General features: G+C 36.6%; 2 protein-coding genes across 9 annotated transcripts in view; one reads left to right on the forward strand and one right to left on the reverse strand.

Moving 5' to 3' along the window:
- The window catches only part of LOC135364455 (ATP-dependent DNA helicase Q1-like), a 47,196-nt gene extending 43,525 nt beyond the window's left edge, over positions 1-3,671 (forward strand). For 2 of the 4 annotated variants that reach the window (XR_010411597.1, XR_010411598.1), the window contains 2 exons: positions 1-46; positions 3,014-3,671. The gene's annotated coding sequence lies outside the window, so the exon portion shown is untranslated. Of the gene's footprint in view, positions 785-3,013 lie in introns of those variants that run through there. The other 2 variants (XR_010411595.1, XR_010411596.1) reach the window with 1 other exon arrangement.
- Positions 94-23,698, reverse strand: part of LOC123839847 (pyridine nucleotide-disulfide oxidoreductase domain-containing protein 1) — a 27,968-nt gene continuing 4,363 nt past the window's right edge. The window contains exons 2-13 of one of the 5 annotated variants that reach the window (XR_010411594.1): positions 23,251-23,331; positions 17,746-17,865; positions 14,710-14,838; positions 12,555-12,628; positions 9,523-9,683; positions 6,739-6,830; positions 5,578-5,713; positions 4,378-4,490; positions 3,670-3,792; positions 1,445-1,582; positions 650-953; positions 94-378 (exon numbers count right to left, since the gene is read on the reverse strand). Coding sequence is in view for 4 of the 5 variants with exons in the window: in XM_064591513.1 (XP_064447583.1) it covers positions 705-953; positions 1,445-1,582; positions 3,670-3,792; positions 4,378-4,490; positions 5,578-5,713; positions 6,739-6,830; positions 9,523-9,683; positions 12,555-12,628; positions 14,710-14,838; positions 17,746-17,865; positions 23,251-23,331 (1,416 nt within the window). In the remaining variant the exon portion in view is untranslated. Of the gene's footprint in view, positions 954-1,444; positions 1,583-3,669; positions 3,793-4,377; positions 4,491-5,577; positions 5,714-6,738; positions 6,832-8,456; positions 8,508-9,522; positions 9,684-12,554; positions 12,629-14,709; positions 14,839-17,745; positions 17,866-23,250; positions 23,332-23,698 lie in introns of those variants that run through there. The other 4 variants (XM_064591513.1, XM_064591514.1, XM_064591515.1 and 1 more) reach the window with 4 other exon arrangements.

Here is a 23,698-nt window from a genome sequence, read left to right on the forward strand (position 1 = left end):
ATTCATTTTGAAGGAGCTGATAAAAAGAGGGAAGAAAAAAATCCAGGTAACTTTCAGAAGTCTGCAAACATGCTTTAGCAATCTAAGAATAAATTGATGATGCATGAGATAGGTGTTTATTTTCCAAGAAAACAGTTTAAGACAATTTTATTAATATTTTATACATATGGAACTTATCTCTGAAGTACTGGACTTAATTCTCATTTCATACTATCAGTTATTTGAACTTGAGTATTTCACATCAAAAATTATCTTAAACTCTTATGCCTTGATATGTTTATTTTCTTTTCATATAACCAACATTTGATAGCGAAGTTATCATATGGAATATTTTACAAAGGCTTATTACAGACAGGGAGTTATTTCAGCTCATAACACCTGTAGAATCCAAACATAAACACAATAAGGTATTAATATAAATCTGAAACCATAACCGTCTCTGAGATTTCACAATCAGAATGACTCTGGCATGCCAGACCAAGTTGTTGGCTAAGTAGATAACAACTTAGCTAAATCAGAAATGAGTAACTTAAATCCTTACATTTACATAAGTGGTCAGTTTTGTGTTGTAAAGTTCAAATAATTTACATATATTTTCCCACTGAAATCATTATCACTTCTGTATTCTTCATTTAATCAGTGCATTTACCTTATTGTGACTTTGTGTTATTTGGAACTTTCTGTAGTTCTTGAAATGCCTTTTTTTAGTCAAAATAATCTTCTAAATCAATATTTGGATCTAGCAGATCTTCTCCATATGATGAAAGATCGGTCTGATTTAAAATTAAGTTTTCAAATGTTTCTTCTAAGTCAGTTTCACCAATTAAGACAGCTCCCATCATTCGCCCATTCTGCATGACAACTTTGACGTACTCTTGTCCTTTGGTACATCTCAGCATTAATTCATGATCTGAGCCTAAGCCCTGTGCGTTGTATTTTCCCAGCAATACAACCTATAGGTGGGGATAAAAACATGATTCTAGTGAGTACCAAAAAGGAAACACTATATGCAGTTATACTATGTTGTTACTCTAGAAATCTACTCACAAAAATGAGTGGCACTGCATTTGTTGTACAGATGACACCACCACAATCTCTGAACATTAAAAATATCTAGGATCTGGACTGCATCAGCTTAGAGTCATGAAGAATATGCGAGGCAAAGCACTGGGTTCATCCCTGAGTATGACAGCTATTGGTTCCCCCCACAAAGCAAGAATGCATCTCAAAATGTACTCAAACAGGAAATAAGCCTAGAAGAGACTTTCCCGCCTTAACTATGAAACAGTATAGCACAGGAAGGTAGGTAATGATTAGGAATTAAGACCAGCAATAATACCAGGTACTGATTTCCAAGAAATTTTGTAAAATAATAATTATTTACATGGTTTTATTTATAAGACTAACAAGCAGAAAAAGGCACTAATTTGCTTATCTATCTTACCTTATAGTTAAAAAATTTTGTTACATGAGCAAAAAGTTCAAAGCTGAAGTCCATGTCAGTAGATTCTCCTAAACTAGCTGCAGCCATGCACTTTGCTGCATACCATCCCATCTGTCTAGCCTGCGTCCACAGCCTCATCTGAAAGAAAAAAATGTTATGACATAAAAGTTTTCATTGTTCTACTTTAACAATACCTTACAAAATTTCTTAAAGGGGTTCACTGTTGACAGTCCTTGAGATTGGCTAGATCTAGCAAGCTAGAGGACTAGTTCGATTGTCTTTGCCATAGAAGCAGTTACCACCAATCCACACTAACCAAACTTGATTTTGCTATTTGATATTACTGCCTTTAAAATTAAAGGATGATACCAAATCTGTATGTTTCAATAAACGATTACATATAAATACAACATTTCAGGGTATACCAGGTAAGAATACTACTAATTAACCAGTCTCTTTTTTCAGAGTAAGTTCATCATCAGAAGTAGAGATGACAAATTATCACTGAAAAATTCATTCCTCTTCCTAATCCTTACATTGTGGTGCTAAATCAATATATTAGTTGGTTGTCCAGCCTCAGGAAATCTTATCAGATTTCAGCAACTGATGCTGGGAATTTTAAATTCTTCCCTTACATTAATTTCTCCTTTACTGTATGTTTATTTCTACAAAGTTTTAGAAATCCCTGATAGAACACTGGCTGTGAAAGTCAAGACATTGACTCTTCTACATATTTATTTTATTAACAGCCTTAACTTCTTCACCTGAAACAAATGTACACCATCATCTATTCCATGGCTATTGAGAGAAATAAGCTAACCTACACCCCTGTAACTAATGTCCTTTTTTTGTGCAAAAATACTACCCCAATCATTTCTAGTAGAATGGATAGACTTTTTAATTCCGTCTCCTGTGTATAAACAAGATCGGTTTGATGAAGTGAAAGGGGGTCTGTGGGAAGGGAGCAGAGCAAACTGAGCACAACACTCAAGAACGGCTAATGGAGGCGGCCGGCAGTGTTACACTGTTGGACCATTATTAATGTCTACCAGCCTCTGAGTCCCTCCAGTTTGGGTCTTGGATCATGTAAAACTAATTAGTGTACTTATTGCTTCTACAAATTAAGACATGAGGTCTATTAGATTCACTCAGAACAAGAGACCTCTGTTTTGTTTTCGGATATTGCCTGTAGCAGAGTATGACATAATAAGGATATAATTTATCCTCTTAGAGGGTTTAAAGTGTTCAAAAAAATCCCACAAATGCCAATTCCTGAGAGTTGAAGACATATATGCCACAGAATGATTACAGAAAAAAACTGAAAAGAAGCTAGCACTTTAGAAACAGGCCAAAAGCACTCTTCCTATGACTATTATCTCTGTAAAAATGAAGTATTGAAGGTGCCTCTTAGAATGCATCTGGCCCTTCCGCTACTTCACACTCCAGAGTTAATCTGAAGGAGAATCTCACCAAGTGTTGCCTGGTTCTTTTATCTGTAACATCTACCTGTGTCTCTACTCCTCCTAAGACCACCTCGCCTATGGCTGAGGTCTGAATATCTTCCTCAAGGATTTCTGCTCCACCGTGAGGAGGCGGGCAGCACCGTGAGGGCAGGAGGACACAGACATCCAGTTGGACGGAGTTGTGCGGCTGAGGAAGAATGGTCGCTTGAGGGAATTTTTTCAGTCATAATTCCCACAGAGACAGAACTGGGTCATCAGGATCGCAAGGGGTCATCATCTATACGGTTTATACCTCAGGATGTTATTTCTTCATCTAAAGCTGCTCTGTCCAGTCTGGTAGCCACTAGACACAGGGAGCTATTTAAACTTAAATGTAAATGAAATTCAGTTCCTCGGTCTCACTCAGCACATCTTAAGTGCCAACAGAGACATGTAGGCTGGTGACTACCTGACTGGACACTGCAAACGTAGAGAACGTTTCTGTCATCACAGAGTTCCACTGGACAGTGCTGGTAAGTATTTGAAGATGAAAAAGTCATAGCCCATAATTCTTTTTCAATTACAAGACATACCAGTGTGTTCCATCACTATATAATAACTTACCAAAAGGGAAACATTCTTTTTTTTTTTAAATGTCTAGGATAGCCTCCTACTTAAAGTAGCAAAGTGGGAAAACCAGAAATTTGGATTTGCTGGTAGTGACTCACTCCTTTACTGTCAGATGGAATCTGATACAAGGTGTGATGGGGGATGCCGGCTTACCTGCTGCCACACCGGGCTGGGCCTCCAGGATGCGGTGCACATGTCACCCGCAGCATAGACATCAGAAAGAGACGTGTGCATGTGAGCATCCACCTTCAGGCCTCCGTCTTCTCCTAGATCAAACTAAACAGGGTTCCTGATAAGCGTATGTGGGAAGAAAAATGAAAGACGTCTTTTCTGTTCTAAAGTAAAAGAACAAGTCAAATTTTTACACCTCGGTATGCTGATCTTCGGTGAGAGAGTAAAAAACAGCTGCCAAGTTTAGACAACTCAGCTGAATTTCCAGAGAATCAAAATCCTACTAGGACAGCCCAGCTAAAAAATTCTTCGACTTTCAACATTAAGAATACTCAGTAACCGTGGGACTACCCCACTCGTAATTACAATATTCCTCAGTTTTCTGAGCTTCAAATGCTAAAAAGGCAGAAAATACAAGATAGTTTCTCTAGTAGAATCATCAACCTTTAGACAAATGAATTGTGCATTATGTCCTATTTATGAAGACACTTACGCTGGGACGTTTACTGCTTAAGGACTTTAGGCAATACGAAATACTGTAAATAAAACATGAATGTAAACTAAATTGTTTTCAACTTCCTTAAGTTACGGGTTTTACACTAAAACAATGAATAGTTATTTATGCTTGAGAATTAGAAATCTCATACTACTTTAAAAATATTCATAGCAGGACAAAATAGTTCACCTTACATTGTTGCCACAGAGGAAAGGTTCTGTATTTGGTGTAACTCCTGTAGCACTGACAATGAAATCACAGCCGTATATCTTTTCATTAGTCAATTCCACATATACAGGCCATACCTCTTTAAAACAAACAAACAAACCACCTTCACTCTCAAATGTAATCACCAGCTGTCATTAGCATTATGTGAATATAATGCCTAGAACAAACAGTGAAAGAAAAAAGCAGGAGAGGACTTTAAAATGTACCCCTTAAGGGCGCCTGGGTGGCTCAGTTGGTTAAGCGACTGCCTTCGGCTCAGGTCATGATCCTGGAGTCCCGGGATTGAGTCCCGCATCGGGCTCCCTGCTTGGCAGGGAGCCTGCTTCTCCCTCTGACCCTCCCCCCTCTCATGTGCTCTCTGTCTCTCTCATTCTCTCGGTCTCAAATAAATAAATAAAATCTTTAAAAAAAAAAATAAAAATGTACCCCTTAATTTTATAAGGCACATCTGCTTAAACAATTATAATGCAATCAGCACTATCTCCTTGTTTTCAGTACAGTTACAAAATTACGGCATTCTAAACATTTTTCCTTCAAATTTAGACAAAGAACTTCCAACAAAATGATTTTAAACTGACAATCACTTTATAAATTATTTCTTTAAAACTATTAAGCTACTATACTCCACTGAGAATGTAGTCCAAATAGACTACTCTTCAGTGTTTTCCCTTACTATTCATATTCCAACTCTAACACTACCTTTTCCCATGGAAAGATTCAAAGAATTCAAAGACCGTGGAATGTCTTATATGCTAGTTCTCACAGGAAGTGTGAAATAGGGATTAGATCTGTTTCTTAATCCCAAATTTATAGATTTTCAATTTGTTTGATTTTGGGGAAGTCACTTCATCTTCTGAGAGTATCAAAGTTTTTTTAGTTGATAACTGTTTTGATCTGCAAGATATTCTGATTGATGCACAGAATTCTGGTGGTCAAAGCACCAGGAGCCCCATGTAAAATGTAAAGCTGAATACAAACTATTAGGAAACTTGAAGACTAAGTAATGAAAACAAAATGACTTACGTTATTAAGTAATTGTTTCATTTTTACTTTTTATGTTCAAATTTCATATGGAAATTAAAGTTTTTTAATATAGTAAGATTAAGTAAGGTTTTTTCCTTTTAAATTACTGGTTATTGTATTTTTTTCCTTATTTTATTACTTACCTTTATCAGTTGTCACTGACTGATTAGAATGGTCTCTGGGAAAAGGCAAGGACTTTTTCTTAGAAATTGTAAATTCTTCCTGAAGGTAGATTTTCTTTACTTCACACATAGTTTCAATATGAATCTTATGAGAAAACTAAAGAAATACTGGTCACCATACAATTCCCAAAAAACGACTTAGGTTGCTAATGATTATAAAAAATTACAATACACTTATAGAAACATACAGAAAAAATAATTCTTTTAATATAAATGGAAACACACTGGGTGCCCCAAAGTAAGCCTCTCAATCTGTGTGTGTGAAGGGAGTGAGCAGAAATCCATTCAGAACCTAAGAAAACAACCAGTTGCACTGGCAGGGCATGCTTTTAAGTATAAGCCTCAGTGATAATCACAAATATAGTTGTTAAAAAATTACACTGCTAGAGACTATAAAAACCTCTTGAGGGCAAGTCCATGCCGACTTACTGTGATATCCGAGAACCTTAGTAAAGTGCCAAGTACAAAGGAGATAATGTTTAGTGAACCAAACTGCTGAAGTTCTCAGGTTAAAAATACTATTAATCTTTGGATCTGAAGATGCAGGAAGAAGTGATTTTGTATAATTTCTATCACAAAAATTAGATATGCCATGAAGCCAGCTCCTCTCCAAACTACCCAAGGCTGAAAAGAAATCATACACAATAATAAGGACTCCATGTATGCTTCTTACAGTATTTAAATATCACAGCCTTTTAACTATTTAAAAATAAATATCTAATAAATAAAATGAGTAAAAACAAGTCATCTGTTTATCCAATTAGGGTGTTAAATATGTATTTTATTTAGAATTCATCTAATAATCTTCAAAATATTATAATGCATGTGAAGTGACCTTTGAGAAAAGATTAATTTAAAATAGGACAGTTATATTCACTGTAGTCCGAGCCTGGAAATCTCTCTGCCTGGGGAACTAAAAAGAAGGGCACGAATCAGTTTTAGATGAATGAATACTCACCTGTGGTAAGGAATCGGGCCAAGTGCCATTGGTCCTGTCTGTCCTAGCACTTTGGATTTTAAGTAAAGTGACCTAGCAGTTTGACTTATTTGTGACCAGTCTTTAACGAATGGTTTAAGAATTTAAAATTGCATCTTAGGTTTAATTAGTATATGAACACATACCTCTTTTGTACCTTTAAGATTCAAGCCTTCATGCCAATCAGGTCCCAAGGCACTGCCCATATTACCAGCACCAGTTTTGGTTTGTTTTCTTCCTGAAGAGATAAACTCAACTCAAAATTCAAATGACCTAAAAACTGCCAGGCAGAGATGTGTACTTGTGTTCTCAAGCTTTTAGGCAATGTTATGATTCTCATACGTACATATATACAGCATGACTGAACTAAGTTACCTGTATTACTTTATTATTTTAATTATTTTGTGATATAGAGCTATAAAATGGATAATCCTTCAACCAAGTGTTGAGTATAAACACAGCGTGTTTTGGGGATGTTATATATATATATATATATCCCCAAATGTATGTTAATATGAAGGGTAAGATCTGATAAAAGGTTGATATCCAAAATACATAAAGAACTCCTACAGGGGCGCCTGGGTGGCTCAGTCGTCGTTGGGTGTCTGCCTTTGGCTCCGGTCATGATCCCAGGGTCCTGGGATCGAGCCCCGCATTGGGCTCCTTGCTCCGTGGGAAGCCTGCTTCTCCCTCTCCCACTCCCCTTGCTTGTGTTCCCTCTCTCACTGTGTCTCTGTCAAAAAATAAATAAAATCTGGGCGCCTGGGTGGCTCAGTTGGTTAAGCGACTGCCTTCAGCTCAGGTCATGATCCTGGAGTCCCGGGATCGAGTCCCACATCGGGCTCCCTGCTCAGCAGGGAGTCTGCTTCTCCCTCTGACCCTCCTCCCTTCATGCTCTCTCTCATTCTCTCTCTCGCAAATAAATAAAATCTTTAAAAAATAAATAAATAAATAAATAAATAAATAAATAAATAAATAAATAAATAAAATCTTTAAAAAAACCCCAAAAACTCCTACAACTTTGTAACGAAAATACAACCAAAATAAAAAATGGGCAGAGGACCCGAACAGACAGGTTTCCAGAGACATACAGCTGGCTAACAGGGACATGAAAAGATGCTCAACATCACTAATCATCAGAGAAGTGCAAATCAAAACCACAATGAGGTATCACCTTACACTTGTAGAATGGCTAGAATCAAAAAAAGACAAGAAATAACGAATCTTGGTGAAAATGTGGAGAAATAAGTTCCCTCATGCACTGTTGGTGGGAATGCAAATTGGTACAGCCACTGTAAAAAACAGTATGGAGTTTCCTCAAAAATCCAAAGAAAACAAAAACACTAATTTGAAAAGATATGTGTAGCCCTATGTTAACTACAGCATTATTTACAACAAGCAAAATATGGAAGCAATCCCAAGTGTCCATCAACTGACAAATGGATAAAGAAGATGTGGGGTATATGTGCGATGGAGTATTACTCAGCCATAAAAAAGGATGAGAGCTTGCTATGTGCAACAACATGGATGAACCTAGAGGGTATAACGCTAAGTGAAATAAGTCAAAGACAAAGACAAATGCCATATGATTTCACTCATATGTGGAATTTAAGAAACAAAATAAACAATAAAGAGACAAACCAAAAACCGGACTCTAAATGGTTGCCAGAGGGGAGGTGGATGGGGGTATGGATGAAATATAGGGGATTAAGAGTATACTTACCATGAGGAACACTGAGAAATGTATAGAATTGTTGAATCATTTTATTGTACACCTGAAACTAATATAACACTGTATGTTAACTACAGTAAAATTGTTTTAAATAAACACATGCAAGTTAAACTAGGAAAAATATTTTTATTATTCAGTTGTATACCTAGTTCTTTTATGTGCAATTCTAGCCTCTGGTTTTTATTATTTTTATTATTATATTTTATAAAATATATTTTAAAACAACAAAATAAACAAAGCAGAAACAGGCTCAGATATAGAGAACTGGTGGTTGCCACAGGGGAGGCACTGGTGCGCAGGCAAAATAGGTGAAGAGTAAAGTAGTAAGAAGTACAAACTTCCAGTTATAAATAAGTCATGGGCTGTAAAATACAGCACAGGAAATAAAGTCAATGGTACTGTAACAAGTTTGCACAGTGACAGGGTAACTAAACCTACTGAGTGGACCAAGTCATAATGTATAAAAATACTGAATCACTACTGTTGTATACCTGAAACTAATATACTATAGTCTGTTACAATTCAATAAAAAAATTAGCCATTCTGTTTTTAAACATTTTGTCAATTTTTAGCACCCTCAAGACTTAACAGAATTCTTTTCGAACTATGTAAGCCAAAAGTTAAAAAAAAAGCTCTTAAAAAACTAGGTTTGTTGTATTTTTTCTAAAGATTTTATTTATTTGCTAGAGAGAGAGAGAGAGCGTGCGCGTGCGCATGCACACACACACACACACACACACACAAGCTGAGGGGAGGGGGAAAGGGAGAAGGAGAAGCAGGCTCCCCGCTGAGCAGGGAGCCCTGATGCAAGGCTCTATCTATCCCAGGACCCTGAGATCATGACCTGAGCCAAAGGCAGATACTTACTGACTGAGCCACCCAGGCGCCCCTGTATTTCTTTTTTAATTCATTGCATTTTTTGTAAAATTATCTTAGCTCCTGTCCAGTTGTATCATCTGTTTGCAAAGACGCAGATGGGCTGGTTCATTTAATTCACTTTAAATTTCCAGTATTAATTATACATATTTGTCATTTAAAAAAATCCTGGAAAATCTAAGTCATAAGATATAGAAATAAATATTATCTATATTTCTATCTCTCAACTATATTTTGCTCAATGTTCTTATAGCCTTATTCTATATGGCTAAAAAGTTAAACAGTTTCATCTGTGAATTCATGAAAAAGATGCTGTATTTACCTTCAGTTGTATACCTAGTTCTTTTATGTGCAATTCTGTCCTCTGGTTTTTCAGCAATGAGCTTTGAAGTCAAGAATTCTGCTGCTCCTGCATCGAAGAAAGTATTCCCAATAGCTTTATCTTTAATGGCCCAAATGATTTCACAACCTTCAATTTCATACCTAAAAGGAATATTAAAGTTACTCAGAGCAATTCTGAAAGTCTGAATAGAAATCTCTGTATTTGCAAATAACAATTATTTTACAACAAACTGAGCAAGAATGATTATAAGGAGCAATGTAATACTCCATCAGGATCAACAGTTAAAGTAGAATAAGTAATAAAAGAAATTCAACCAGTTTATTGAAAGAACATAAAAATGACAAACATATGTAACTGAGTATCAGGTAAAATTTCATTACAGTGAGCATCACCTCTTAAGTGTTCAATTTCCCCAACATAGTTATTGTATGAATGTTCCCCAGGGTTCCATAAATGAGCAGTGCTTTTTTGACGTGGGTATAGTGTAATCAATAATGGATGGATGGATGGTATACAGTTATAATACTGAAAATACCTCAGTTCTTTGGTAACAAGTATTTTGTGTACTCAAAGCACAACATTATGGAAGGAGATAGAAAAAGGAGAGAATCAGAGTTATCAACTAAAACTTTAATTCTGTTATAAAGGAACCACTACTCTGCAGTCCTCTCCCCTTTGCCTCAGAAATTTCCAAGCCATTCAGCCAAAGAAAGATCCGGTTCACAGAAAAATCAAGGAAAAAGAAATGGTCGTGGTATATACAGGCCAACACCACTCATGAGGAGGCCGGAGCTCCTGCACAGTTTTATCTCTAGGTTTGGTCACCGAGAATGTGGTTTGCTTAGTATTCATTTCACCAAGTCCCTGAAGTCCATTAGATTTTTCTGCTATTAATACTTATTTTGGTACAACTGATGAACTGGGACAATCCTAGACAAACAGGATATACGGTCATCCTAACTATACTAGGATTTTCTTTGAACCTGTAGTGATACTAAGAGTATCGTGTACTAAGAACTGTTAATGCTGACTTATGGTCAAAGTATCACCATCTTTATGTCACAGATGCTATAACATAACATGTGGACTTTTCAAACTAATCAATAAGTAGATGATACAAAAAAGAAGGTTTAGTGTACATCTGACTTCAGGTCACCTGATGTTCATGCTTTCTGACAATATGGTCAAGGATCCCCCTGCCCCATCTAATGAGCCTTTATTTTTCCTGCTCCCCTATGGCAGAAACAAATATTTATAGTTACTAAATTTCACATTCTTTGGAGAATATTCTATTTTATCCTGCTCAGGTCATATAGGATTGCTGACCAGCAGAAGGTAGAATATACATTCAGTAATAAATTTCATATCTTAATTTACATATAGGCACATCATTATTATGAAATACTTTCTTTTGCTGTTATAAATTAGAAATTCCTCTACCATTTTTTAAAAATTTTTAAGTAATGTAACAGTATAATGCATATCAGTATAGCTTAAAATACTGACGCTTGACTAGTAGGCCACAGTAATAAGTAACCATGAGAACTCCTGTACATGCCCTACCTCACAGGACACCCTGTACTCCCCTCAGCCTATGAACTATGCCCTCAGCAAGATGCATCACCACACAGGTATCCTCACACATAGCGGAACTACTTTCATTTTTAAAACCACTCTTAAAAAAACAAACAGTGAAATACGGTTTTGTGAAATTATTTTTTTTTTAAAAAAAAAGTCCTTTTAAAAAGGAAAGGATTAACCTACACTAAGTAAAGAAGAAAAATACACTGAAGAAAATGAGCATTTGCCTTGGGGGAACATGAGGGCTATTGAAGAGCAGAAAGGGTTTGTGTGTGTCATTTCTCCTGAGATGACAAACACCTGATCATCAGTGGACCTAAGCTGAGATAACAGCATTATATGCGGCCTTTCTTTAGGAGTTTTATTGAATTATATAGTGTATCTCCAACCTAAAGAAAATGAGGAATAGGATTAAATGTTCTAAGACTATGAAGATTTCTGAATGTAGGAAAATTTTCCAATGTAAAGAATAATAGTATTAAGTTATACTTTCGGTGATCGCTACTGGAGAAAATTTGTCATGTGCGTCCTCCTTTCTCTTGCCCGTTTGGTTTTGACTTGTCCAGTTTTTGTTTGTTTTTCTCTGCAGTTCTCCATAGTGCCACAAACTTCATAATTATAAGAATGACTGCCGGCCCCTAGTACTCAGGCAATTTAGGAACTCTTATAAGCTTCCACTGGGATCTACCACCCTGTCCGAAAAAGGAGCAAAAACCTAGTCCAAGAGTTAGAATGGACAGGGCTTTGGCAAATTCATCATTTTGATACAAATTTGTCCTCTTTGTAGTTGGGCTCAACTTTCTGGCCTGAAAATGTCCAGACTATTCCATGTCAGCCATCCGTTGGAAGATAAAATCACAAAGACAATCTATGCTCTGTAGACCATAGCAGGAAATTGATTCCTCAATGTTCTCTGAACTTGAAATATCATCTTAAGATAGTATTTTATATTAATTTATGTGTTCACCGTTTTCCAACTTCCAAAAAACCAAGAGCTGAGAGTACCACAGATCTTGAAATAGGGAGTCATGGGACAGACAGGTACCTATATAAATGAGTGAAGCAGGATGGGTATAAACAATAAAAAGTGGTGGGGGCTGTGATTAGAAATCTCTAAAACTGTGCACATTTAAATTGTTTTTCAAGATAGTCCATGCTTACCAAACACCTCTATGGGTCACACCTCTCCAGTCACCTGTGTGTGACCCCTTGAGACAGAAAACATTCCCTAAACTCATGTTTGGCAATGACATTTCTACAACTATGAATTCCATGAAAGCCAAAAATATAAAGTGGACATTTTCCTTGAAAATATATGAAAACCAATTACATTTATCTTTGAATTTCAGAATACCAAGATGTTTCTAGTCTGCCAATAATCACAGGAATCACAGAGCAGTGTTTAAATAGGATTTAAAATATATACTTACACCAGTTCAAGTGCAATGCCGCCATTCCCTATGATCATTATTCTTTGAGCTTTAGTAAGCTGTTTCTGAAATTCCTGTATTAAAAAGAAAAGGAGAGTGTTCTGTAAATAGTGGGCAAAACTTGAAGCAAGAAGCTTCAGTGATAATATTCTTAAAATGTAGAAATTTTATCTGATTTACAAAGGAACAAAATAAATCTCTTTCCCATTCTGCCAGGATGCACCCTCCCAATATTACAAATGCTCTCTGTTTCACCCAAGCTGTCTTCATAGCAATGCCTCTGCTGATTTTCCTTGCCTTTTAGGTCAGTACATTTAGAGTAGTTCAGAATTCCAGCAAGCGGCACGACCTCTAGTTTAACACATTCCTAACTCCTTGATCAAATCAATTTACTAACAGGACAATGGTCTGTATCCTATATACAGAGTTATTCCTTTTCGTCTAGTCCTTCAGTTGACACTTTCCCTGGAGTCACCCAACACTCAAAACTTGCATGAATGAGCAGCACAACAGCTTGGTGGTTAAGAGTCCTTGGTTCTAGGAGTTTAGTAACTGCCTGCAGTTATTAACTTAGGCAAGTTGCTTAACCCCTCTGTGCCTCTGGTTCTTCAACTATAAATGGAAACAAGAAGTGACTCTATCTCATTAGGCCTCTGCAAGCATTAAGATAATGTAAATAAAGCTGTTAGGAGCAGGCACAATAATGTCTAACATCAGAAAAAAATGTTACGTTCTTATCATTACAAGACAACTAATTGATGCCTCTACCACCTTCCTCCTCTGCCCCCTAAAAAAGCTCACAATGAGCTTACTACTGAAATTGACTTGTTTAAAATGCTACAAAAAAAAAAAAGTTAATTTTAGTTTGTCCTTCACTGAGGACAGTAAATAATTTAAGAAAGATCTGTTAAAAACACTGGACATGGAGATAAGTGGCATGAGTTTAAATTGTATTTCTGGGGGCGCCTGGGTGGCTCAGTCGTTAAGCATCTGCCTTTGGCTCAGGTCATGATCCCGGGGTCCTGGGATCGAGCCCCACATTGGGCTCCCTGCTCAGCGGGAAGCCTGCTTCTCCCTCTCCCACTCCCCCTCTGATTGTGTTCTCTTTCTATGTCTCTCTCTGTCAAATAAGTAAATAAAATCTTTAAAAAAATAAATAAATAAAAATACATTGTACTTCTGATAGACTTAATAACTACTTTGGTATAGGTAAAAACTTAATTTCTCCATCAGAGTTTCCTATTTGTAAAATGGGAGTAATACTGTCACACAGGATTATCATAAGCAGTTAGGTCATGTATGTAGAGGGCCTAGCTGGAACATACTTACGAACTCAGTCTTTGATAATAGGAACCTGAAATGTTTACAATTATAATTAAGTTATAATTTATAATTAAGTTTTCTAGTTTTCTCTAAATTCCTATTAAGAACAGGCTGAAAGAAAACATCAATTTTCAAGAATATAAAATATCAATAAATGTAAAATTATCACCCTATGGGACAGAACTACAACAGTGAGCTTGAGGTAAGACAGAATATTATGATCAGAGACCAGGAAGGGCTTCTTGGCAAAAAGGGTCACTGAACCCCGAAGCCCAGAAATCCATTACCAGAAAAAGTTGTAGAAGGTTCCACAGAGTTTCACCTTATTGGGATAGTTTATTAGAGCTCCTGAGTACAACAATAAACCAAATGATTTTTTCAGTTCTGGGATTGTCATGATTCTGTACTACAAAGATCTTCTGAATATTAATTTCTTTGCTAAGGGGTACGTTCAGTAAGTTTGGGATATGCTTTACTTTTTTGGAAAAAGATCATTCACTATTTAAGACTGCAAATCACATATTCCCAATCAAAGTACAGTAATGAATGTGTGTATAAGTTATAACCTTCAGCTTAGTTGTTGTATCTGGGATACAATGCACAATGGAAAGAACACAGAACACCAGCAAGAACTAAAAAAACAAAAATTATCAACCAAAGCCAAACTGAAACTGCCAATAACATTATAACTACTTTCTGGTTTATGGATCATAAAACAAACCTCTTCTATAATTTAGGAATTAACATTGTAAGTGGAATACTTTGATTCAAATATAGAAAAGTCTAAGAAATATTCACATTCCTTTCCCACGAACCAACCTCAAAATGTTACCTGAGCACTGTCTGTATCACGGATTCCTAATACGTAAGGATTTTCTTCACATATCAACTTTGGTTTAGCTCCAGCACACAAACAGAGTTTCTTATACACATACTGACTGCCATCTCCTGTTAAAATGCACTGTAAAAACACAGAGCAAGGAAGGGGAGAGGAGAAACATATTCATCTATGGGTACAATTTCATTTTAAATCAAAAATTTGGGGCGCCTCGGTGGCTCAGTCAGTTAAGTGTCTGCCTTTGGCTCAGGTCATGATCCCTGGGTCCCTGGATTGAGCCCCGCATCGGGCTCCCTGCTCAATGGGGAGTAAATATTTTTAAAAAATTAAAAATTCAGTAAGAGGAAATCAAAAAAATACATTAAGGTTGCCTCTTGGTGGCACTCAATACTTTTGTTACAGCAACTGCAAATCAAAGTAAACATGAGAATGCATTCAGTCCAGTCATTCACCATCATTTTAGGGCCATGAACCATTCTGGGAATCTGTGAAAACTAGTCTTTCTCCCCTGGGAAAAGAAGGTACAGTCACACCAGATTTTGCATAAAACTTAAGGAATCGCATGATATTCAGGGAGGTATGCTGACCTCAAGTTAAAAACTAAACATTCAGAAATTTTAAAATTGAGCATTCTGGTATTATACCTGGGGCAGGCCTTAATGAATATTTCTGATCTCAGTGGAAGTTACTGTAGGAAGATCTAGTAATTCTAATGGTATCAGACCTTAATAGGTGGTATGGGTACAGGGGGGGTACAGTGTGGTAGGAGAGGGTACATCATCTAAAAACATTAGAAGTACTAAAAACACAGTATTTATATACTTAAGTATAAATAACAATCACTTCACCAGCAAGCATGCTCTTTGGGGATATTTTCATATATATTTCATGTATTTTCACATGAAAAATGTGTTAACCTTAAATCCTAGCATGTACTGGCTTTAAAGTGATTTAAATTAATTTTTAATGACATCATTGAGTCTAAAACTACATATTTGAGATCCACTGTTTTTGTTCCTTAATATTGAATGAAAACCTACATCTAAGTAGTAGCCTTTAGAAGGTACATATCTATAAGTACATATGACTGAGAGATGCCAGACTTTGTCAGAGTGGTTTAGAGCTTAACATTGTGCCATGTGTTTGATTTATAAAACATGGCAAATCATAACTGTAGCACTTGATACCCACTGAGACATTTGTTACCCGTTGTAACTCTTCAGCGGCTTAACAAAAACATAAAGCCAATAATTCCACACAGTATAATGCATACAGGAATTCTACACAAGTCTTCCTGAAGATAATATGGTTAGAATTTTATCTGGCAAACAGTAGTTATAGACCCTGACCAAATCTAAAAATAATTTGCATTTAGCTACTGTAAAAACACACACAAGAACTCTTTTCATTGGCTACTGTTAAATTTTTGGAAGTAGACATGAAGATAAAACACATAATCTCTAATTCATTAAAGAATATAAAGGACAGATAATGCAGACATGATCTCATTTAGGACACTTCAACATGGCAATGGGCGGCACTGATTTATTCAAATGCCCGAATATAAATTCCCTCACAATTAGTACACATTTGAGCACACTTCTATTTGCAAATTAACTGACATGGATGTTATATTAAATACTAGAAATTTATCCTGGTTTTAGGATTCAGATTTTTTTCTCATAAAATTCAGTACTTATTTTTTCCTGTCAAATTATTTGTGTTCTGAATGTATTATAAGTGTGTTTTCTCCCTAAGGGAGAACTCACAAATGAGAGCTGCTCTAGGCAAACAACGGCAAACTCCACTTCCCATCTTGCCTGAAGCTCATCTGAGGATATTGCTGATCATCTGACAACACCCTTTTCTGAGCCCGCCTTATTCAGTCCCATGTCCAGTGGGTTACTGGGTCCTGCTGCGTTTACAGTAGAAATCTCACTCATATCTGGGCCGTTCTTTCCACTACCCTGTCCCTGTCTTAGTTCAGGCCTTCTACCATTCTGGATGATTGCAACCACCTTCTGATTTGGTTGCTGGCCACCAGCCCCTCACTCCACCCCACTTCATCCTCAACACTGCTGTCAGATCTACCTTCCTAAAAGAGTATCCATGGTATCACCCTGCCTCCACCTAAAATCTCTTCATTTCTCCACTGATTACAAAATAAATTTCTTGGTATGACGTAAACAGCTCTTCACACTCTTATTTCTTTGGCCTCGTCTGCCAATCTTCTTTCCTTGTCCCCACTGCAGTCCCTCTGACAGTGTCACTCTTCCATGTGCCCCTTTCCTTTTCTATGGGCCTTTGAATAAGCCACCACCTTTTCCTACATGCCCCTAATTAAGAACTCTTAATTCTTTAAGACTTAAACCCCATTCAAATATTACTTCCTCTGTGAAGTCCACATAAATCTCTAATATCAGAGCTTAGATAAGAGTTCAGTGACTGTGCTTTTCACGTCCCTATAGTTATACGTGTGCATGTGTATATTCGCTCTGACACTGGGCGCTCCCAGGGCAGGTTCACTGTAATATTCCTGTTGTCTCCCAGCACTTACCGTGGTGCCCAGAACACAGCAGACATTGTAAGTGTTAATGCTCATGTAAAATGTAAAACGTAAAACGCAAACTAATTATAGAATCATAATAAACTCACAACAAGTATAAATTTTCCCAGTAATAATATAAATCACTAAACTTTATATGCTAAGGACCTTAGTGGTGGTGGCGGTACAGACGGGGTCAAAAGAAAGCAGGCAAAAGCTCATCGAGATTGAACAGTGGGCTGACATTAAGAAAGAAATCCTCGGGCGCCCAGGTGGCTCAGTCGGTTAAGCATCTGCCTTCAGCTCAGGTCATGATCCTGGAGTCCTGGGATTGAGTCCCACATCGGGCTCCCTGCTCCTCGGGGAGCTTGCTTCTCCCTCTCCCCACTCCTCCCCTCCCCACTCATGCTCTTTCTCGCTCGCTCTCTCTCAAATAAAATCTTAAAAAAAAAAAAAGAAAGAAAGAAAGAAAGAAATCCTCTTACGTGTTCTTTACTCTTTAGTTGTTTTACCCCGGATTCTATAATCTTAATGTTGGGAAAGCGATTTTCTAACATGGTTTTCGGTTGCTCTTCAACATCAAACTCCTCCAATACTTTAGAAACCTGTATTAGATCAGAAAGGTAAAAATATATGTTTAAAAAATATTTCAAAAATTTTAAATAATAAAAATACTTTCATTTGTTTTTATACACTACTTCATATTCATAAAACAAAGTCGGCCAATTGCACTATATACAGTGTAAAGAGGGCTAACTCCACATTTTAAGACTTGAACTCAAATATTAGTCCTACCTCTCGGGCAAGTCAGCCAGGTCACTGCGCCTTAGTCTCCTAGCCTGGAAAATGAGGGCTGACTCTACTCACTTCTGCATTCTTTTACCACAGCTTGTTGATTCCCTTATCCTTACAGTTTTCTCTGTCCACTTACTAGCCAACTTTATTGTGATCTAGCCTTTAGATTCTTTCCTGTTGTCTAAACCCCAGAGCATCCTCTTGGACTCACTTCTCTTCCTGTGCAGCCATGACTCCACTGTAGATCATTTCATGTTTTGCCCAAACTTTTACTTTCTTGCCTTCTTTTCTTTAACCATTAATTACCCTGAAAACCCCCCACCACAGACTGAACTGCCTGCTTTTTCCAGTCCTATACCCAGTCTGCTGTGGAAGGACCACACCTTGCAGACTGGCATTTGACCTCAGGTGCCCCCTAAATACTACTGGGAAATCCTACTATATGGCCCTAGTGGTTCTCAAACTGTTTAGTCTCAAGACCCCTTTATACACTTACAGATGACTGAGGACCCCGAAGAACTTTTGTCCATGTGAGTTAAACCCAGTGATATCTGCTACATTAGATATGAAAACTGAGAAAAATGTAAAATATTTAATTTAATTAGAAGTATAATAAATCCGGGGCGCCTGGGTGGCTCAGTCGGTTAAGTGTCTGCCTTCAGCTCAGGTCATGATCTCAGGTCCTGGGATCGAGCCCCACGTCAGACTCCCTGCTCAGTGGGGAGTCTGCTTCTCCCTCTCCCTCTGCCTGCCACTCTCCCTGCTTGTGCTCACTCTCTCTGTGTCAAATAAATAAATAAAATCTTAAAAAAAAAAGAAGTATAATAAATCCAAAACATGTTAAACAGATATATCCTTTTAATAAAAAATAACTTTTTTTTTCCAAAACAAAAGAAATTAAGTGAGAAGAATGGCACTGTTTCACATTTTTGCAAATATCTTTAATGGTCTGGTCTTAATAGAAGATGTGCTTCTCCATTCAAACTATTACAATATGTTAATCTGGTTGACGTATATGCAGCCTTTTCAGAGAATGTATATTCTTCTTTGACGTTACACTAAAACTCAACAAGCGTGATTTCTTAAAGGTTAGTTGCAATGGAGAATTTGAAACCATATCAAAGAATTTTTCATCCTCTGTTCCTGTGAAATCCACTGGTCTATCCTGCACTTTGAATGGATCTTGTAACATCACATTCGTCATCTGGCTAACAGTGGTTCCCTAAGTTACGGAGATCTGCCCAATGTTAACACATTTTATATCACTACAATACCAAAAGATCACATTATTATCACCAACAATCTCATCAGAAACGTCTTTAAGTACCACGAGGCTCACAGTGAGGAAATGAGTTTCCCAAAGTTCTAATTCTGGCTAGAAAGCTCTAATTTTGTCCTGTTGCCAACAAGTACTATCACCTGTGTTCCTTGAAGTGACAGGCTCACTTCACTCATTTTCCAAATATGAATTACTACAGTGTGTCAGTTGTTCTTTCAAGTAAAGCTGGTGTCCGTAAAAGAGCAATTAGCTCCTCTTGCAACTCAGCAACAGCACAACTGCTTTTCCTTGAGACAACACTACTCCTGTATGTAGAACAGGTGCTTTATGCCTACAACCCATTTCATCATACAGAGTATTAAAAACACGTACGCTTATGAGTCAGGACTTAATAAAACATTTTTTACTGGCTCTAATTTATTTAACTGAGTGCGTGCAGTGAAGAATACAATGACCACCAGCCCAGTTTAGCCACCATTGCTCTTATACCATCGGGGCTCAAGTGTCAATTTAGTGAGAAGAGTAACATCAAGTAACATCTTCCATCCCTCAGTAATTTTTTCAAAAGTTCATCATTCTAATGTTTCACAAACACATTCCACCCTCTGCATTCCCAGCAAATCACCTTACCTCTAGGCTTAAAGAGACTACTAAGAACTCTTACTACTTCTTTCCCACCATCTATACATTTCTCAGCTATAGTCTGCCTTCCTTGACCCATTTCTATTTTCAAGGTGAATCCAGTAATCTGTGCTCTATATCCCATCATCTCTCACCTTCTCAGGACTTTTATTATGTATTCCTTATTTTTCTTTATCTTCATTCCTACTGGCTTCTTAATCTCAACAGGTAAACATGCTAAAGTGTTTTCCACCTTAAAAGACTAAAACTCAACTTAATGCTAGTCCTCATGTCCTCTATTTGCTGCCACCCCATCTTTTTTCCTTTTGCAGCTAAATTTCAAAAGAGAAAAGTTTATGGTTACTGTCATTTTAGAGTTACCCCCTACTAATTTCTGAAGATAGTGTAAACTGTCTCAAAGTCACCAATGATTTACTAGATATGGGCACTTTTGAGTCCTTGTCTTGTCTGACTATTCCCTTGGATCGGACGTCTTTGACCACTCCTCTTTTTTTTTTTTTTTAAATAAAGATTTTATTTTATTTATTTGTCAGAGGAGAAAGAGAGAGATCGTGCACAAGCAGGGGGAGCTGCAGGCAGAGGGAGAAGCAGGGAGCCCAATGCGGGACTCGATCCCAGGACCCTGGGATCATGACCCGAGCTGAAGGCAGATGCTTAACCGACTGAGCCACTCAGGCGTCCTGTGACCACTCCTCTTAATTAAACGTTTGCCTTCCATGGCTTCAGGGATACTTCTTTTTCATAGTTTTCCTCTTCAATCTAGACTAATAAGGCTGGCCATTTTCAGGTCTTCCGTTCTCTCTGATCTTCCTTTAAATGTCAGTGTTCCACAGGACACTGCTGCTGGGCTCTTTCACTGTATGTATTTTTCCTGGGAGACTGCATCCCATGCGTATGACTCAGCTGACACCGAGACGATGATGAATACTAAATTTCTATCTCCAATTCAGTGTTCTCACCTGCTGAAAATGCTCCAAAGCTTTGGCATCATCTAAATTTGGATAAAATACAATTCCGTACCATAGCATACAAGCCCATCATGGTCTGGCCCCTGCCTACTGGTTCGACCTCACACTTTACACTCCAGCAGCACTGAATTGGTACCTGTTAGAGCATATTACATAGCAATATACTTTCATGCACTTTGGCACATGCCTGCCTCTACTAAACCTCTTACAAACATGGGAAAACCTACTATTCTTTCAGTCTCAGTTTCAATGCACCCTCCTATGTAAAGCCTTCTGGATTCTCAAAGGCAGGCTTTGGCACTCATTCATAATATATTTATAAAAATAATTATGCATATATTGCAATATGACCTCAGTTTTGATTTTTTTGTCACTATCAGTATAATTACCATATTGTATGATAACTATGTCTTGTAGATTTGTTGCCCCAATAGAAAGGAATTATTCTGAGAAAGTGCTACTCATTAACCATGAGGGCTATAGAGCCAAAGGGCCTGTATTCAAAACCTATCTATACACATCTCAGAAATTTACCCAACCTCACTGTGACTCATTTACCTCATCTGTAAGTGGGGATAATATATGAATCTACTTCACAGAGTTACTTAAGGATTAAATTAATACATTTAAAACATTTAGAAGAGTGTCTGGTGCATAGTAAATACTCCAGAAGTAATGTGAGTTATTATTAGTAATCTTTTTTCTCTTTAGAAATTACAGAAGCCACAAAAACATGTCCTTTAACATTAAACAAACAATACCTAATATAAAATAAAATGTGCCTCTTTACCGTTCTCTGAATCTCACACTACCCCACCATTACTGCTGTCCCCTGACTCCAGAGATAACCAATAGTAATTTTTTGTGTATGTTCTATACTTTCAATCTCTGTAACTGGGTACCTAGCATACTGGTTGATATATAATATAAATGCTCAATAAATGATAAAAAGGATGCAATTTCCTACTTCTGAATTTTAAGAACTGACATTTGCATAGTATTTGTTACTCTAATGTACTTTCACATATATTAGTATGTCTTAAACTCCCAACATATACAACCTTAGTACTTCCTAAGCAAGGAAGGTATTATCTTAATATTACAAGTGAAGCAACTGAGATACAGAGATTTGCCAAGGCTATGCAGCTAGGTAAATAAATTAGGCCTAGAACCCAAGATTTTTTTTCTTCTATTGTACAAAATTTACAAAATTAGCAAAACTGAACTCAAGTCTTACAACTGTGGAATAGTTACACCAAATTCAGTCTTCTGGAAAAACACTTATAAGACCCAGCTATACATCTTTGTATTATGTATGTGCTCTTAGCCTATAACTGAATATATATATTTTTTCTTTTACGAGATTAATAGCCATAATTTATTATCTGGTTCTCTCAATCCCATAAGTCCTTCGGCTGTACCTAGGTAGTAAGATATCTTACGTATCTCTAAGTAGGTTATAAACAAGCAACATATTACACTAAATTACCCTTGGTCTTAGCAGCTTACAACATGAGAAAGTTTTATTTTATTATCAGGATGTAAGGGAAAACTTGTATTAAAGACTATGGTAGTATTCTTCACCGAAGTATGGGAACAAAAGATTTACTTAATTATTTTGCATAGGCATTATAACATAATTATAGCACTACAGTATAGGCATAATTTATAATATGTAAATATACACATATTAGGACATAAATCAAAACTTTTTTGATGTGAGGTACCACTTTAAAAATGTTTAGAGATCACTCTTCTATGATACTATGATCCAAATGATTTCAGACTCCTAATGTAATGTTATGATGTGTGTCATGTAAATTCATGGAACTACAAAGTGTTCTGAGATGCTTATTACACATCTGAAACATTAATTATCTGCAAGTGTAAACTTGGCCAAGAAGCACTTTTCTGATTTGCAAACACACATTTATTCACGCACAACTGTATACAACTGTATACATACAGCTGTGTATATACACATATATATATATAAAATGATATCCAAATATATTTGTATTCATATTTATATTTGTATACATTTTTCCTTAAAAGAACTTTAAAATTTTCTGAAAAGTAATTCTGAGTGGGAGGAAAAGATGGGAAGAAAATAAAGGTCTAAAAATTAAACATCATTTGGGTGCTTTCAGTATTCAAAATAATTCTAAACTTTGAGCTTTGATTTTAAAATGACTATCAAAAGAACATTTGTCATTTTAAACATTTAAAAACTATAATTACACTACTAGGCAAGTTACTGAAATTTAAAAACATTAATACTAAGAAAGTTATACAAAAGTTCTTACCTGCTTGAAATTTGTAACCGCTTTAATAACAGGAGAAGCTGTTACCAGGAGAATATCTTCTGATGGAAACTGAATAGCCAACTTATTAAAAAAAAAAAAGTTGGGAGAAAATACATGATAAATAACTTTAGGTACTTTAGGTATTAATATATATGCCATGGAGGGTGAGACAGGGATAATGCAATTTTAATAATGTTATTAACCTAGGAAACCATAAACTCACTTTTCCTCATCTAAAGGTCTCCATTATTCTGTGTCTTCTTATTTATGGGGTAGTGGTGAGTAATGTCCAACTCTGATACTGATAAAACAAGTAATACATTTACACTAAACACTAACAAAGCCTCCTGAACAAGAAAAATGATACAAAGAGGTATTCCTTATTTACTTAAACTACATTATATACCAATTTAAAGTTGTCATGCAGAGAATGAGAAGAAAATATTTT

This window comes from Mirounga angustirostris, unplaced genomic scaffold, assembly GCF_029215605.1.
Source record: "Mirounga angustirostris isolate CCGP_5_RB_7025 unplaced genomic scaffold, mMirAng1.0.hap1 SCAF_5, whole genome shotgun sequence".
NCBI classification, from domain to species: Eukaryota; Metazoa; Chordata; class Mammalia; order Carnivora; family Phocidae; genus Mirounga; species Mirounga angustirostris.